The sequence below is a fragment of the Buteo buteo genome, chromosome 11, assembly GCF_964188355.1.
Source record: "Buteo buteo chromosome 11, bButBut1.hap1.1, whole genome shotgun sequence".
Lineage (NCBI taxonomy): Eukaryota > Metazoa > Chordata > Aves > Accipitriformes > Accipitridae > Buteo > Buteo buteo.
The window spans coordinates 34,708,645-34,726,157 of NC_134181.1; the positions used below are offsets into that span (position 1 = coordinate 34,708,645).

General features: G+C 49.4%; 1 protein-coding gene across 1 annotated transcript in view; it reads left to right on the plus strand.

Annotated features, from left to right (window-relative positions):
- Positions 1–17,513, plus strand: part of MMP17 (matrix metallopeptidase 17) — a 69,407-nt gene that overhangs the window by 36,612 nt on the left and 15,282 nt on the right. The window contains exons 2-4 of the mRNA XM_075041465.1: positions 6,624–6,756; positions 8,695–8,821; positions 15,977–16,260. Of these exons, the coding sequence (XP_074897566.1) occupies positions 6,624–6,756; positions 8,695–8,821; positions 15,977–16,260 (544 nt within the window). The remainder of the gene's footprint in view (positions 1–6,623; positions 6,757–8,694; positions 8,822–15,976; positions 16,261–17,513) is intronic.

Below are 17,513 nucleotides of genomic sequence, written 5' to 3' on the forward strand. Positions count from 1 at the left end.
CCCGTTTCTCTGTGGTTATCCGGTGTGGACAGCAGGAGACGAGTGGCAGAGATGAGCGCTGGGGCGGTTTGTGCTCCTGCTGCAGCCAGGGACGTTGGACACGGCGGGGAGGGACCTCACCGGCGCTGCCCCCACCGGAGAGCCGAGGGCCGGATTCACGTTGGGGTAAGGGTAAGGGTTTAGGCTCTCAGCCATGACAAGAGCCTTTTTAAATGATTAAGGAGCCAAGGGTGCACTTTGGTAAAGCTTTTCAAGGAATATGAATGGAAGGGATCTTTTGAGTGAAAAAACATGCTTCTGCTCAAGCCTTGGACTGCCCTGAAAATTTGGAAATTGGGATATACCAGCATCCTCTCCGTGCAGCCAAAGAGTCTCCAGAGGTGCGTTGCAAGTCACCGTGAGCGTGGCTCCTCGCTGCAGAGAGGCACCTGGGGCAACGCCGGTGGCCGTGGCACGGACCAGGGAGAGGTGCCCACGGGTGTCAGAACCGACAGCTCTCGGAGAGCGTTGTGGGTGCTGCTTGCACCCTGGTCAACAAGGGCGTGAATTTAAACCCGGTTTCCTCCTCTGGCGTTGGTGGGGTGGGGAGTGTGGGATGCTGGTGCAAAGCTCAGGGTCCGGTCTAGGAACCTGCAGAGGACCCAGGGACTGGGGGTAAAGCTCTGCTCTTCTCTCTGCTTGGCAATGTGGCGGGTAAAGCGAGAATAACGATCTACATCCCTGAGCAAAGGGAGTGTTACAAACTCTGCGGGATTAAGGCTGTTTTTTTCCCCTGTATGTTTATGCAACAACAAGCAAAAAAAAATTTCGGGGCTAAGCTTTAGAAATGTGGTCATTATAATAATACAAGAGCAGGCAGAAGCATGGAACTGGCTTGAGTAGAGTTTTTCTGCTTGTCCTGATTTCTTTTTTGCTGTTTATCCTGTTTATCCTCTCCTTGTTATCCTGAACTAGTTTGTCTTCTTGTAAACGCCAACCTACGACCCTTAAAAAGAAATCATCAGGAAGAAAACTTGCTGACGGAGTCTTTTTTTGCCTGTGGCAGTTGAATAAGCCCATCAGCTTATATAATATTAATATTTGTAAAAGCAAACCTACGGAGCTCATAAATCTTCCATAAAAGAGGGACAATATCTACATCTATTTTAAAATTAAGCAGGTAAGTAGGTTCTAGGAAAAAAGGGTATAGATACAAAGGAAGTGGATAGATGAAAGAAATGAAATTGCCATTTTAATCTGAAAACTGGCTCTGCATAAGTGATACCAGAGGCTTCACTGCTGCTGGAGCCAGCACTTGGCTCTGGGTCATCACTTGGCCCTGGAAAGCCCCAGTTCCTGGCTGCTGCCACAGCAGTGTTGCTCCCTGGTATTCCATTCAAGTGGGTTAAGGAATAAAAAAAAAGTCCAAAATTGAAGCAGGGCGTGTTTGCAGGGGAGAAGAGGACTTAATTAGCATTTTTTTCTAACTTTGTGCCTTTTCCAAATGAAAAAAAAAAATCACGTGAAAAAAACATTCTGCAGTTTTAGATTCTGCTTACCATTCTTTGAGGCAAGAAGCAGGCTTTTCTCCATTATGCTATGCCACAGCACTATGGGAACCCAAATGAGAAAAAAATAATAGAGCTTATTTTTAGCCAACCAGGTGAGCAATCCGTCTCCAAATACGCGCACAGAGCAGCTCCGTGGAGGAACGACGCTGCTGCGTCACCATTGACACAGTCCCTTTTCAAAGGAAAACTGTGCTTTGAAGCAGTTGCCTTAAGACATCTTTTATTGGGTACCACCTGCAGTGGGATGGGAGGGGTAAAATCAAACCTTTTAAAGGTTGTAGGGATATAAGGGAGAGAAAAACTCCTTTCCATTTTTCTTCATTTCTTGAGTTGTGTTGTCCGTGGATGGCTGGTCCCATGAGACCACAGGGGATGGGACATGGGCAGCACCTGTGGAGCCTCCGGTCCTGGTGCCTCAGTCCCGAGAGGTGAACATGTCGCGATGGCTTTTCCCCACTGTCCGGGACACGGCATGAGTCCCGTGTGGGGCAGGGTGGGATCTCCAGCCCCACAGAGGGACGGTGTTTTGTCAATAAACATCCCGGCTGTGGTTTTTAAGGGGTATGTATGTGCTTCTGCTCAGCGCTGAGCAGCGTGAGGGCTCTCTCCGGCAGCTGCGTTTATTCGGTGCAGTGGAGGGGAGGTGCAGATGGATGGGTGTCTTTGGACGGTTTTGCCAGGCATGCAGCTCTTCCTTTTTTCTTTCTTTTTTTCCCCTGGCCCCGAGCACAACGGGAAACGTTTAATTCTGTATTGCTCAGTGGTGGAGCTGGACCAGAAGAGTCATCATGGACTGGGCTCAGTCCCTCCAGCTTCCCCCAGCCCCATCTTTGCCAGCTCCCAGCACCAGACAAGTCCATCGTGTGGGTCCACTTTTGGCGATGGCAGTGAAACACGTTGGCTGGGTCCGACCTGGCAGCCCCCCGCAGTTGAGGATGGAATTCCCAGTGCAGGACCAATAGAAGGGAGACTAGGGAAGTCTATTGCAAGTATTTTATAGATGAGGAATTATGGGCCAGAAGCAAAATGAGGTGATTCCCACAAAAACTGAGCTGGGATCCCGTTAGCCCCAGACCAAGGTATGTACTCTGGGCCATGGCATGAGCTATGTAGTGCAGCCACACTTGTTCCCAGATCATCTCAGGGCTGGAGGATGGTCAGATTTTGGCTCAATCTGAATTTTTGGGTGAAGCAATTTTTTTCCTTTTAAAACAAGGAGTTGCTGGAGCTGAACCTTCTCATGGGATTAGGTCAATTCATTTAGCACAGCACATTTTTAGGGAAAAGTTTTTATCATGCTAACTCAGGCAAGAAAAATGTTCAAAGAATTTCAGCATTCAGCTCAAATCACTACTTCATTTAAACATTTTAAGCTAATGAGTTGGGAAAAAAAGCCTTTTTTTATTAAAAAAATGTTAAATAAGAAGGGAACATGTTGAAGTTATCTCGGTGGAAAATGTTTTCATATTTTCATCTGTGGAAGTTTATGAGTTTAGCTTTTGTTTTAAGTAAGGACAAGAAAATATCTGAAAAGCTTTCACAGGGCACACAGATAATTAGCCAGACAATTCCTGCTGGTCTTTCTCATCTTCAAATCCAGCTGCATTTTCCGTAATGAAATTTTCTGCCACAGCAAAGGTGGAATGTGAAAGTTCAATATTATGGATCAGCTTTGCTTATGAGGAGAGAGGAAACAAGCCAGAACCCATACACTGGAAAAGAGATGAATGAGAGTAATATCACAGAGGACTATAATATTATGGAGAACCTGAGTAAGGCATGATAAACATGATGGTCTACATGAAAAATCACATTCAGGAAAATCAGTGCTTGCAAGGTGGATCAGGTGAAGGATTTGTGACTTTTGTCCATTCCTTCCATCTTTTCTTTAGTGAATCCCCCATTTGCTCTGGGGTGTCCAGTTGTGTTTGTGCTTTTTCCGTCCCTTTGGATTAGGAGAGAAGATCTTGCCCCAGCTGCAGCCAGAGCAGCAGGACCTTTGCTGGACCTCACTGTGCCTTTGCTTTCCTCAGCCTTTTGCTGCCACGTCCATCTCCAGGAGGACCTGAGCAAACCTGAGTTATGTACATCTCCAGCATAGCTTCGGCTCCTCTGTCATTAGAGAATAAATGACACTTGTCTCCGTGGCTGGGGAAGAAACCAAATTAAACCCCACCATCCTTAGCAATTGATGGGCTGGCTGCCGAGCTCCACGTCGCAGCCAATTTCTCATAAACAATCAAGGGCGAATTGTATCTCTAATTTCTGTCACAAATGTTTTTGCTATGCAAAGGGACAAATAGGAGCAGAGAGAAGAGGAGAGAGCGCTTGGCCCGGCCTTCAGCCTGATGGCGAGGGAAAGCTGTGACGATGCTGACACGCTCCTGGCAAGGTGGTGGCTAATGGAGTTGCATCAAGCAACAAGAAATGGCCAGATAAGCTGCTTTCTCTGGCTGTAATTACACACCACTCTGCTAAAATAAGGCAACCGTGAAGGAGGGTGAGGAGGGAAGTAAATTACCAGTGAGAAACCCAGCACAGGAGACCATGTTCCCCAATAGAGAGCCACACCAGGTGTGGGGAGATGTGTTATAAAGCTCTGTAAGTGTGAAATTCTTTAATTGGGTTTGCCAGAGAGGCACTGGGGATGCTGTGGCATTCGGGTGGCTGCTGCAGGTGACACCAAGCTATAAGACATTCAGATTGTAGCGATAAGCAGGTACTGACTTTTGGCACTAATCTGACTACAATGAATTTGTGGCGTATTGACCGCAGTGGAAGTCTAGATCAATATCAGTCTTCAAGAGGCTCAATAGATCAATGTTTCTTTGATACAGATAAAGAAAATAAAGGGTAGGTGTTTATGGCATTCCCTGCATGTGGTATTATTATTCTTTGCTGATCCTTCTGCTGAGGTGGGGGAGGGGAGCGAGAAGGAAGGTAAGAAAGGATTTAGAATGATAATTCACCAGACATTTAAAAAGCAGTTGTAAGAAGGAGATTTATGGCATTTTTTCATCAGTTTTAGGCTGAAAAGAGGAAGAGAAAGATCTTCATAAGAATGTATCGTCCTTTGAGAGACAAATTCCTATCAAATAATGGTCTTGGGTTTAATGAGGCACCCATGGCAGGGTGATCGCTGGCATGCCGCTGTGCTTGCTTAGGCTTTGGCAAAGAGGGACACATGGGTGTTTCATAGGTCCCCACTGCTTTCTGGTGGTAGAGATGCCCACACCTGGTTCTAAACGCTTTCAGGCAACTGGCAGGGAGATGGTTAAACCAGGGCACGTGGAAATGCTGGAGAGGAGGGCACAGAGAGAAAAGCCATCTATTTCTCTTCTTAAATAAACCAGATGGCCCTGCTCGGGGCTGCAGGTGACTGAGGTTTCAGCTTCACCAGTAAGCCAGTCCTCACACTTCTGGTGCTGCTGGGGTGAGCATGACTGCAGATTTATCCCTTTGAATAAATAATGTGAAGTTTACAAACCTGCTGCCACCATCAATGGGATTTTCTTAGTGTTTTTTAAAAAATCCATTTATGTAAGTTTTGGGGTTTGTTTTTTTTTTAAAAATGACGAGGGCCTTCAATCAGCAGGAATGACTTTTTGGCATTGGCCAAATTTTAGGGGAAGGCTGTTGCAGGGTTTTCCTCTGCTCCCTGTCCCCATACCCCTCCCTGCTGCACTGGAGGGCAACAGCACTGCTGGGAAACCGCTGGGTCTCGCGGGGGTGGCGTTTTGGTGCCTGGAAGCTGAAACTTTGTGGCTGCAGTATCATGTTGCCTGGGAGCTGGTGGAAGGGGACCAAGTCAAGGTCCCACCACACATGGTGGACTCTGAGGAAGTGGCTTGGCATGTTACGACTCTATGCTGTTTTTCTCCAGAGGGCTCAGTTTTGTGTCAATGCTGAGGTCATCCGCCTCGGCTCTCGGATGACTGTAAGGGTCAGAGTGGGGTTGGAGACTTCATGGTTGGGTTTGTTTCCAATCAAAATCCTAGTGTTGTGAACGTCAAGGTAAAACAAGTCACTCTCATGGAATTATTTAGGTTGGAAAAGATCCTTAAGATCATTGAGTCCAACCGTTAACCTAACGTCCTCAAACTATCAGGGTGCATTGAGGGGACTCGGACCTCAGGGATGTCCTCATCCCTGTGTCCCAGCTCATCTCCACTGGGTGAAGGGAGCCTCTGCCAAGCTGTTTGCACCCTTAATGCACTGCAATCTCAAAGCTCGGCCACCCCAGCCATTCATGGACTGGAAAGCAACCGGAGGTCGCAGCAGGTCGATTAATGTCACAGCAGGATGATAGTGTTGTGGCAGATTAGCTGAAGGGACCAGGAGAGCAGGCACAGCTCTTGTGCCAGCGTGGGGACATGGAAGGACTTGCAAAGGGCACTTGGCCACAGAGGTGTTCCCCATGCTGGCAGGGAGGAGGAAAGGTCCCCTCCTGTCACCCACCCCTCATGGGAAGCTGTGACCTTACTGTGGTGCCTGTGGGGGACAGCAGAAAGTTTAAAGCCCAGTACATATGGTCAGAGAGGTCCGACCAAGACAAAGTTGGGCAAAACCCAGCTGCAGCCTCGGCCAGAGGTCGGCGAGGTTCCTCCATCAGAGCCAGGGACCGTCCCCAAGACCCCCGTGGGCTCCCACTGGAAGTGAGGTGGCATTGCCTGGCCCTCACAACGAGCGGTTTTCCTCCCTGTGCTGTGCTCAGCCCTGCAACAAGTTTCCAGTAAGAGCTGCCAGTGTCCGAGGGGAGAATCAAAGGCGCCTGTGTGACCCTCGGGTTGGGGCTCTGCTGCTGCTATCAAAGATGGTCTGCAGCTGGGTGGCAAAATTAGATGTCACCCTTGGAATGTGTGAAGGTCGCCAGATCCCATTACTGAAGTGATGTGTACAGATCCGTCCTGACATGTCCATTTGTTAGCAGTTCGATGGAGAAGTCGGGTATAAATGTGTAAATGGGAAAAGGATTTCCGAGCAGAGTGGATGGGACCTTTGGAGCATTTTTCCCTGCGTACGTATTCCCTTCCTTTCCTTTTCTCATTCTGCCCTCTTCTCCTTGTTTCATAGGACTGGCTGACAAAATTTGGGTATCTGCCTCCTCCGGATCCTGTCACAGGACAACTGCAGACGCAGGAGGAGCTCACCAAGGCCATCACTGCCATGCAGCGGTTTGGGGGGCTCGAGGCGACGGGGGTCCTAGGTCAGTGGCTCATGATCCCTTCTCTCTCCGGTGCAGAGGGATGCAGGGATGGCTCCTTGCAGGTCCGGGGAGGAGAGGGGACTTGGCGCTGAGTTGTGGAGTAGCATCATCTCCAGGAAAAGCTCGCACGGGGGTAACATATGGCCCAGTTTACAGCTGTAAGAGTAATTACATGGCTCAGGTGCTTTGTTGCCTTGTGCTTTCAAGAACCTGAGGCAAGCAATTATTTCACCAGACCCACACACCCTTGGGGTTCCTGTCGTGCTTAAAATAGCTTAAAATAGCTCTTGGTGTGTTCAAACAAAAAAAGAAGAAAAAAAAGAAAAAAAAAAACCAGAGAAACTAAGGGTGATAGGTTGTCCTGTTCAAAGCCTTAATTGCAGCATCACATTGAGTTGGACAAAAATCCTAATTAAGCCTCCTAATTTGTACATGTAGATATTCTGGTTTCTTCACCACTGGGGCAGAGCGCAGGGGAGGGAGGAAGATGGTGTTGCCTCCCCCCAGCGCTGCTCGCTCCTGCCCATAACACAGAGAGCCCCGAGGTGCCTGCGGAGCTGGCGGGGGTCTCCTTGGCTCTCACCGAGCCACGGTGGCTCTGGGCACCCACCCCCGGTTGCCCCTGGCCAGCTGAGAGCCCGTCCCCCTCCCCAGTAGCTCCAGCGGTCAACGGGACAGGGCAGTGGGTGGCTTCTGCCTGACGTGGCGGCCACCTCTGGCTGGGAGGGAGCAGCCCAAGGCCAGGCTGAAGTGACACAAGTTTCCCTGGCATGGCCGAGGTCGTTCCTCTCAACGTCCTCATTGAGGGAAAGAGAAAGCCAGCATTATCCTGGCCTTTGGAAGGGTGCCTGTCTGCTTTCCTCTCCTCCCTGACGCACGGCCGCGACCTCCCGCCACGTGGCCAGCTCAGTTCTGCTGCTTGGGACGGAATTAATGAGAAGTTGCTAATTAGCAGGCCAGTCTCCGTCCATCGCGCTGCCCCCGGCAGCCCTCCGCCGGTCCCCCGGAGCAGCTGCTGCCTGAGTAGCCGCTGGCCGCGTCCCATCGCTGAGATTTTTCCCTCTCTGCTCTTAATTGAGTGCATGCAATTATTTCTCTTCTACCTTATCACAGGCCGCAGGAGGCCCGGGAGCAAGGATGGCCTTTCAAATACATTTGCATTTTCATTTTTGGAGGGGGTGTTTGAAACAGGCCTGGGGGGGCTGCCCCAGGCAGGTTGTGGACGTGGGTTTGCATCTGAAAGAGTGTTTAAGAGGTAAAGCCAGCACGGAAAATGGATGAACGAACAACTTGTTTGCCTTTCAGCAGATGAGAATAGGAGCTTTAAGCTTTCATTCAGTTTTAAAAATAGGTAAGAAGGAATATGAACATTTTCCAAACAAGCTCCTAGCTGAACAGAGATATAGTTTATTTACATGTGAACGTCTCTGCTTTGCCAGGGGAATAATGGGAAATTCAGCAAGAGAGAACAAAACAGAATAATTAAAAAAATATGGTTTAATGTGTAATCAAGGCTGGCCACAGGTGATTTTCCATACAAGTTTTCGAGATCTGTAGAGTGTCGTGCAAGAGGAAACCTGCTGCATTTCCTCCCGAAATCAATAAAACCATCCATTGACACTAACAGCAGAGATAGCACCTCACCCCCTGGCCGTGGGGTGTCATCTCCCCTCACCTCCTGGCAGCCCCAGCTGGTGGGTGCTTTGAAGAAAAGGGCTTTCAGCAGGAATTGCTGCCATCGGTGGGTGCAACCGTGGCGTGGAGAGGACTCAGTGTCCCATGGGTGGCACCACATGGGTGATGCTGGGTCAAGGACCATGTCCCAAGGGCTCCCAGGCGCTACCTTTCACTCCACTGCTGCATCCTCAGCACTTCCCTTCCCTTCTCCAGTAAGAACCCACCATTCCCATGATTTCTTTCTTTTTTTTCTAACCCTAGACGAAGCCACGCTGGAGCTGATGAAGACCCCTCGCTGCTCTCTGCCTGACCTCACCACCGCAGAGACCAGGAGGAAGCGATTCACGCAGGCTGTCACCAAGTGGAGCAAAAGGAACTTGTCTTGGAGGTAGGAATTCATCCTCTCGTACTGAAATGTTGCAGCGAAGGGCTGATCCCACACAGACCTGGGTTAAATAGAGCTTTGTGGTGAGTTTTAGGGTGACGTGTTCAAACGTGTCCCTTTGTGCTCCCAGGACCCCACAGACTATTTATTTAAACTCTTCTCCTGTCGATCCTAGCCTTGACTTCTTGGACCCGCTCGGCTGCCAGCTGGGAATGGTGCAGATTTTGCTGGTGGATTAGCTGGGAGCTTTTTGCTGCGTTGCAGTGGTTAGAGCATCATTTCTCTTGAGATCATTGGGACTTTGCGCTCTCTCAACCAGCTGCCACAGACTTGGCTCAGCACAGATTAGGCTTCTTCTCTTGCCCCACCTGAGCCCAAGGGTTGGGAGCATTTTCTGGGTAATAGAGTCACTTTTTTTTCTCCACAGCCCCATATTCCCCTTGCTACAGGGGAGTGTTTTTCACTTGACATCAGGGAGCGATGTGTGTGGGTCACCGAACCTGACACACAGAAGTTTGGGTCCAACTTCCAGAGCCCCTTGCAGTCACGCTGCAGGTCAGGGATGGCAAACAAGTTGATCCCTGTCCCACCAAGACTTGTGCTTTTTGGGACTCCTTTTTCATCCCTCAAAGACCACATGCTGCAGTGATTGTTCCTCCAAGAAAGGTGAGCACCATGAGGTGCTCGTACTATCCTGAAAACACATGTGGAAGCTATGGAGAGATCTTATTAATAATAAGCTTCTCTTTGATCCTGACATAATCCCTAGAGCGGGTCTATCTCCCACTGCAGTAACAAATCTCAACTTGGCTGTCGCTGTTGACATGTGTTGAAACTCTGGCCTTACCAGGGATTTGGTCCAGCACATTCTCCTGAGACCTTATTTTCAGAAAAGATAAACATAATTAAGCCGTTGTTAGCTTCAGTAAGAAACAATTTTGGCTCATGGATGGCTTCTCGTAGTGAAGTGACCCATGCTATAAAAGCTCAGCCTGTCCCCCCATTGACTAGCCCCGTCTTCATGGGTAAGAGGAATAAACTTCACATTTCAGAGAGGAAAAAAATCCCTTTGGGCAAATCAGTAAAACCTGCCTTGATGTCCCACGAGCTGCCAGAGCCAGCGCAGGGGTGACAGCTTGTTTGCAGCCCTGAACCTGGCAGCTCCTCTGAGCAAAGCTGGGCTGGACAAACCCGAGCTATGTCCCACAGCAGGGCAGGTGCGGTGGCCAGGCGGGGCAGTCAAGAGCCCAGTGCTGCAGGTACCACCAGGACTCCAGACATGCTGGTCCAATGTCCGCAGTCCCAGGCTGGAGCAAAGTGTGGAGGGGAAACAGGATCGGGCTCTTTTGGTGGATGCAGCCCCGGGATACTCCCCATCTCCCACCCCCTCAGAGCTGTGATGCTGCGGCAAAGATTGCCATAAAACAGGGTTTAGGTCTGAGACGATTTTATATGTATAATATACAAATTCCATCTCCTGACAAAGTCATTTCTGCTTTTTATTCTTTGATCCTTTCCAAGATCTTGGCTTTTGTTCAAGAAAGGTCTGTATTTTATAGCTGGAGGTTGTATAAGCCAACAGAAGGCTATAGCATTATAGAAACTCCAACACAGTATTTACATCCAGCACTTGAGATTAAAATAGCTTTTTGAAACTGCCATGAAAATCTGCCAGTAGAGGCATAACGTTTTACATGCTTACCCTTTACACATTGATTGAAGATTTTCAAAAAAGAAAACAAAACCAAATTCTATTATGGCATGCATTTAAAAATTGAAGAAGAACCTGAACAACTGCGAGGCTGGAATAAATGGGTAAGAAACTTGTACGAAAGGATGATCTCAAGATAGGCATCTGCACTGATGGAGAATGCAGTGTCTGGCAAACGAGACTTTATAGGCATGCAGGTTGCTCAGGTTTCTTCTTTTTACCCTTGCGTACAGCCAGCCTGTGGGACTGGAAAGCTAAAGCGGCAAAACAGTACAGGTTGCATCCCGCACAGCCCGTCGTACAGCGTCAGAGCATCCCGCTACAGCATCAGACACGCGGTCTTCTGTGCCTGATCTCCAATGGATGTTTCCAGGATATTACAACACAGCAATCTTTTAATGGGATTTTTTTTTTTTCTGCGTGGTACGTAGGTACCAGGGCACTTGGTAAGCTGATGAGGCGGCAGCGGGATGGGTTTGGGATGCGGCTGGGGTGGGGAGCAGCGTGCTGCCAATGCCCTCTGCTGGCTTCAGCGCCGGGAGCTGCCCGCAAGCCTGTTCCCCCTTTGTGTTTGCAGCCTGGTTTTTCTTTTGCTAATTTTGCTTTCTTGCTTCTGGTTATGCCCCGCAGAAGGGGAGTTCATGGCCGGCATGTCCGCCTCTTCCCAGGCGCCATGGGAAATGCAGCGTCAGAGCCGTGCCCCCTCTCTGCGTGCCTTGAACTCCCTGGGGCAGGGGGAAGCCCCCGAAGCCCAGCTTTCTAAATTTCCCAGGTTTTTTTCCTTGCTGAAATCTCAGCCCGGTGCTGAACTGACTTTCATCCATCTTTAATTAAGGACGGGTCCCTGGTGCCGCTTCATCAAAGCTGCAGTCTTTGAAACTGCGGCGCTCAGGACACGAGGTGCCGGGGCTGGAACAAACGCCGGCGGCAGGGGAGCAGCGACGTCTGTCAGCCGCTGCCCATCGCCGCCGGGAGCACCCTGAGCCCACCCGCAGCAGAGGTACGGCGCTGCCTGACCTGAGATATGGGTTGACCAAGGCACGGAAGGGCAGCTGCTGCGCACGTACCGCCCGATTAAGGTGTGCGATCTGGGTGACCCCCAGTACCGTGCTCCCATCCCCACGATGGACCTCATCCTCCCACTTTTCTCCTCTAATCGGTGGCATCGCACAGTGGGGACCTCCTAGCCCAGCCCAGCTGGTCACAGACAGCTGTGCCCCCCATTCCCTGGGGGTGACAGATGCCCGAGGGGGGCAGGAGTGTCTCCCCCCAGTCTGGAGCTGCTTTAGGGCTCTCATAACGCACCCATTGCAGGCAACTGGGACCCTCGTAGGAAAAGCCCGGAGCGGCTGGAGCAGAGTGCCGGCAGCTGCCCCACTCCAGCAGCACCCCGCTGGAGCAGCTGCTCCTCTCACAACCCAAGAAACCGGCTGTGAAATTTGCTTTCCCCCACCTCTTCTCCCTGGGATGGATAATTCCCTTGCCGGCACCTGTTGCTGGGCTACAGGGAGCTGCCTGGTGCTATGTGCATATTAAAGTGCCGGAAAAGGATTATCACCCCAAAATATTCAGTAATTTTTGCAAAGTGCTGGGAGAGGTGCAATGGAGGATGCAAGCAGCTCCACTGCTTTCCGCCTGTAGCATTGGGGTGTTGCGGCAGTGTCGGGGTGGCACCGGATCGGGGCTGCCGTGCCACGGGTCGTGCCACAGCTTGCGCCACGGGTGGCTCTGGGCAGCTGGGAAAGCATCTTTGCCGTGGCAGTAAGCATCCACCCCTTTTCCTCCCACCCCCGAAAAATCAATTTGGGTATATCAGGTGATCCTTAGCCTGCTGTGTTTGGTAGTTATCAGCATTTATTTTATTTCTCTGTGGTTTCAGGGCTGCAGAAGGTGAAGGAGTGCTTTCATTAACCAGCAATTGATTTCTCATACATCACTAATACTCTTCCACTTTTGTCTTTGGGAGGACAAAAACCAAAAAGGAACCCAGAAATCAGAAGAACCATTGGTGTGGGTGTCCCTCAATAGCAAGCAGAGGCAGATCAGCTCTCTCTGGCCTCTACTTATTAACCACCTTGGACCCAAAATCTCTTTGGGATGAGACAAGTGAAGGAGGGGGCTCGGGGGACATGCGAAGGACCGGCAGCAGCCGGGTGAAATTCAGCTTTCATTTGTCTGCGTGGCGGTGCCGCTGCCTGGGTGAGCTCTAAAAGCAGAGTTGTTCTCCTCGGCATCCAGTTGTGCCGCTTACAACCAGGTGCTGCTCGGCAGCCGCTGTTTCAAGCGCCACGGCTGACGTTGCCTCGCGCGGCCACAGCCGCCACGGGGACGGATGCTCCCCAGGGTGTCCCAGTGCGTGGCTTTGCAGAGGGATGTGACTGACGCCGTGGCTCGGGGCCACCTTGGTGGGGTGGCCGGAGGGGGACCGAGCAGCCCTGTCCTCATTCCTCACCTTGCCGGTGGCTTGGCAGGGACGGGCTGGAGGGGAGAGGTTTCTCTCCAATTACTCACATCGGGCTTTTGGCTACGCTTGGAGCTCTGTAAGGGGAATCTCAGGAGGGATTAACATCCAAGAAGAACGAGCACTGCTCTCCGCTGGGTACCTAAGCGCCATTTAATACAAATAATAGTAATAATAATCAAGGTAGGAGGAAGCTTACTTAGTCCTGTCTGCATCTGCATGACATTAGAAATGGGCCTCCTTTTCAGTGGAACTGGGTAATGCAGTGCTGACGAACGTCCTATCAGCATAATAGTCTTCTCCTAATCTCATTGAAAACAATTAGCAGAGCTCTGGCAATCAAATCAGATGCTGAATTGAAAAACCCTGATGGGATTTTCTTGAAAAATAACGGTGGTAATGAATAAAGGATGGGGGATTTTTCACTTACACCTGCAGCATGTTAATAAAAGGTGGGTCAGCTCAGAGATGCAGGACCTCTTATAAGAAGCAAAATAAGTATTGATACTGTTTCTGCCTTAATCTAATGTTTCTGGAGTCAGGGGTTGGAATGAATATTAATAATGTTTGTCTCTTTAGACAGGGCTTTTCATGCACCGTCCTTTTACAAGGGAGATCAGATTCATTATCCTCATTCTACAGCTGGAAAGGGAGGGAAAGAAAAGGAAAGCAGCTCACGTGGTTGAGCAGAACTTGAGGAGGGAAGAACAGATAATGTCCCTGAATCTGAGTCTGTGCCCTAGGCACCATGATCTTGGAGATAGGTCATAATTCCTGGAATAAACATGGTGTGTTTTACATGTATAATGACTTGTTCAGTGGAGAATAAAGCAGCAAAGGGTTTGCCTAAGTCCAGAGGAGTGTTGTGGAAGATGAAGGCACCTAGTTAAAGAATACCTGGAAACCAGCTGGCTTTTTTTTTTTTTTTTTATTGTAGAGGTTTACATCCAGCCACAGCCTCTTCTATAAATTAAAAATTGCTTGAAAATTGTCTTCTCTAATCCTGTGCTCATACTGCTTGTACCTCTATGTTGTCTTTACAAATGTGTTTTGTTTGAAGTCCTATGATCATCTGATGCTACATGTATGCTGGCTCATTTAGTTTAGTAGATAAGGTCTTTCTTTGCCCAGAACAGTTTAGCAGGAATAACAGGGATAGCAAAGGCATGGATGTCAGTGATTTTTGCTCTTCTGGCTGTGATGTGTTTTGCCTGATTCACCCATCTCATTCCCACCGTCTCTAGGATAGAATTCCCAAGCTCTCCAGAGAAACTGTTAGTAACGTTTCTGCTTGTTCTCATGAGTCCCTTTTTGTTCTGTCCTGGATTTAACCCTCACTAGTTTTGCCCAGGTAAGGAGGTTTTACCCACCTTGGGCTGTGTGTCTCTGAGGGCATGGGATATATGCAAATATTTGTGGAAGCGAGAGCATCCAACCTCAGTCAGCAAGTCATTCCTACTCCCCTCCTCTGACCCATGTGTCTCCTAGTACCCAAATCACTAGTCATAAGAAGAGCTTGAGTGACATGATGTCACGTCCCTTTCTGATACCTGTGATTACCTCTAGAAGTTTAGTCAGATCATTACTTCACATTGGTGCTGGGCGACTGGTGTAATACTGAGCGATGCTCTCCCAGCTATATTATGCAGGAGGGCAAGTAAGGCGATCAAAATTGTTGCTTCAGCCTTTAAAAGTCTGTCAAGCCATGAATATTTCATGAACATTTTGGTTGGTGTTCTTGTATACAAAAAATAAAGTATCCATTATTACTGGGGTAGAGCTGGCCAGAAATTTTCCAGCAGAATTGGTTTTTGTCAATAATTACTCAGTCAACAGTACATTTTCCTGGAGGGTGTTTATTTTTCTCAAAATTGTCAATGAAAGATTATCTAAACATACTCTTTTAGAAGCCAAGGTGCCTTGTTGCATCTTTGTCTTTTCACCTCCTTTATTAAATCAACAATGTTAGGAATTCTTTTTCAAAGTTTGATTATACAGGAAACAGGGACCTTTTTTTTCATTCCAGCTCCGACCAAAAGGGAGGTTTGAATCATGCAGCTGCAGGGCAAATGCCAGCACACGGCTCGTCCCACCTGGCTTCTCTTCCAGGGAAGGCAGAGCTGGGGACCAAGGGATGCAGTGCTGATACAGAGAAACTATAATAGTCCTGGGATGTGTGCAGTAGTGCTGTAAGCCCCTGCTCATCACTGCTTTTTCTACCACGAAGCAATGCAAGAGCTTCTCAACTACAGTGCTCCATCAGACAGCCTGTCTCCTGCAGGCAATAGGCTGGAGGTGTTTTGAATGAGATTTGCATAAAATCCATCCTTTCCTCTTCCTCCTCGTTATGAATTGCAGTCTCAGAGATTGCTGGCAGTGTACTGGTTTCAGAGTATATTTTATACCTCCAACAGATATGCTGGGAAATATATGGAGGCAGCAAATCCGTACTGGATTTCTGTGTGTGTGTAATAAGAATGAGCAATGACCTGCTGTTTGTTGCAGAGAAACTGATGGGCCTGTGTGTGGTGCAAAGGCTTCAGGAGTCAATGATCTTTGCATATTTGGGTTGCATTTGGAACAAATAAGTGGTGAGAAAATAATTGTCAACAGATCTGAAAGGGAGCTTGAAAAAAAATGGGCAAGGGACTCACGGTGTTGGCATTTCCAAGGCTGGGCAAGGGTAGTAGTCCTGGGTTATTAACAGCAGTTTGTGCGTGAATCGTGGCTCTGAGGCTGACTGCCACCTGGTACAGCAGGATCTGGAGGCATCAGGATTCAAATCCTGATTGTGTTTCATGCTCTGTTGGGCAAGGTTGGCTCGGTATTTCCAGAGGTCCCACATTCAGGAGGAGTGCGAAGAGCTCTGGAGGCCTCACCGAGGCTCTGTGATGCACCAGGCACCTGCAGAGCCCTTCCTGGTGGTCCTCAGAGAAGATCTTCCATGCTACTCATCTATCCTCTTTTTTTGCCCTCTTTATTTCAGAGTTCGCACTTTCCCAAAAGAGTCCCACCTGGGCCACGACACAGTCCGAGCCCTGATGTACTACGCCCTGAAGGTCTGGAGTGACATTACCCCGCTGAATTTCCATGAAGTGGCAGGTAACAATGCCGACATCCAGATAGACTTCTCCAAGGCAGATCACAATGACGGCTATCCCTTCGATGGGCCTGGTGGGACAGTGGCACATGCTTTCTTCCCTGGAGACCATCACACGGCAGGAGACACTCATTTTGATGATGACGAGTATTGGACCTTCCGATCATCAGGTAGGTCAGGGTGGGAGAGCTGCAGCCAAAAGCAAGGGCTCCCAGTTTCCCTCTTCTGCTCTGGTGGTGGTTAGAGTGGTTTAGCCTCTGCTACACCTTCACCCAGGCTTGGGGATCCCAACACCTTCTCCTGGTTAGAATCATAGAATCATTTAGGTTGGAAAAGACCTTCAAGATCATCAAGTCCAACCATCAACCATGCCCACTAAACCATGTCCTGAAGTACCCTGTCCACTCGCTTTTTGAATGAGGGTTCCCCCCTCAGCCTTGCTAGCGAAATGACAACAGCCAGTGTTGAGGACCTTCTGTGTTCCTGGAAGCCTCAATGGCATCTCCGTGTTTCTCCCCATTGTATCAGCAGTTGCAGAGCTCCCCGTTGCCCACCTCCAGTCCCCAACTCTTCTGGGACCTGGAAGGTCACAAGTTGGGTGTGCTAGCTCTTGGAGCTTTTGGATGGGGACTGCATTCTCTGACTTTGGCGTCTTTTGAGTGGCTTCCCTGCCACACATCCCGGTTTCCTATTCTGAAAGCGTTATTTATAAGCTGACCTGCCTGGAAAGGGCTCTTTGGTCTGCAGGGAAAAAGCCCCCTGTGAACCCTAGGTTTTTCCTGCCATCTTGTGTCCATTACCTGACATCAGGATGGTTACAAGTTACAATTTTAGTCTTTTTTTCTTTTATTGCATCTTGTCTGGCTAGAGCAGAGTTTTAATAAGCAGAGGGACTTTCAGAAGGGAGTGTTCCTCTGCTGCGTGAGCCATCTGTGGGGATCGGGTCCCCAACCTTCGTGTCAGACGTGTTTTGACAGAGTGTCTCCTCTGCAGTCACCAGCTGCTAATTTACTTGTCGTGTCACCTTCTCTGCCAGCCTCCCGGGGGCTCCTGCTGCCTCAGCTTAATGATTCTGTTTAGACCTAACCATCTTCCCTGAATCCAGCTAATACCTTCTTTCTCCCCACCCCTCTCCTCCCTGCCCACCGGTTGACCTCCATCCATCCCTGCGGAGTGTTTGTGGGCAGGAGGTTCGCCAGATGTGCTGGAGGAGGTCTGAGGTTAAGGCTAAAGGTCCGGACAGGCTGATTCTTCAGGATTCAGCCTGGTCTTTGGTTCATGCTGCTGCGCAACCCCAACCGACGTCTCTTATGGGGAAGAAAAACAGCAGCTCTGCTCTGCAGACATACAGGGCAGAGGCAAGCGCTGAGGTCTGGTAACTTGCTGTAGCACATGTGTTACGTGATGAAGTAAGGAGTGGTGC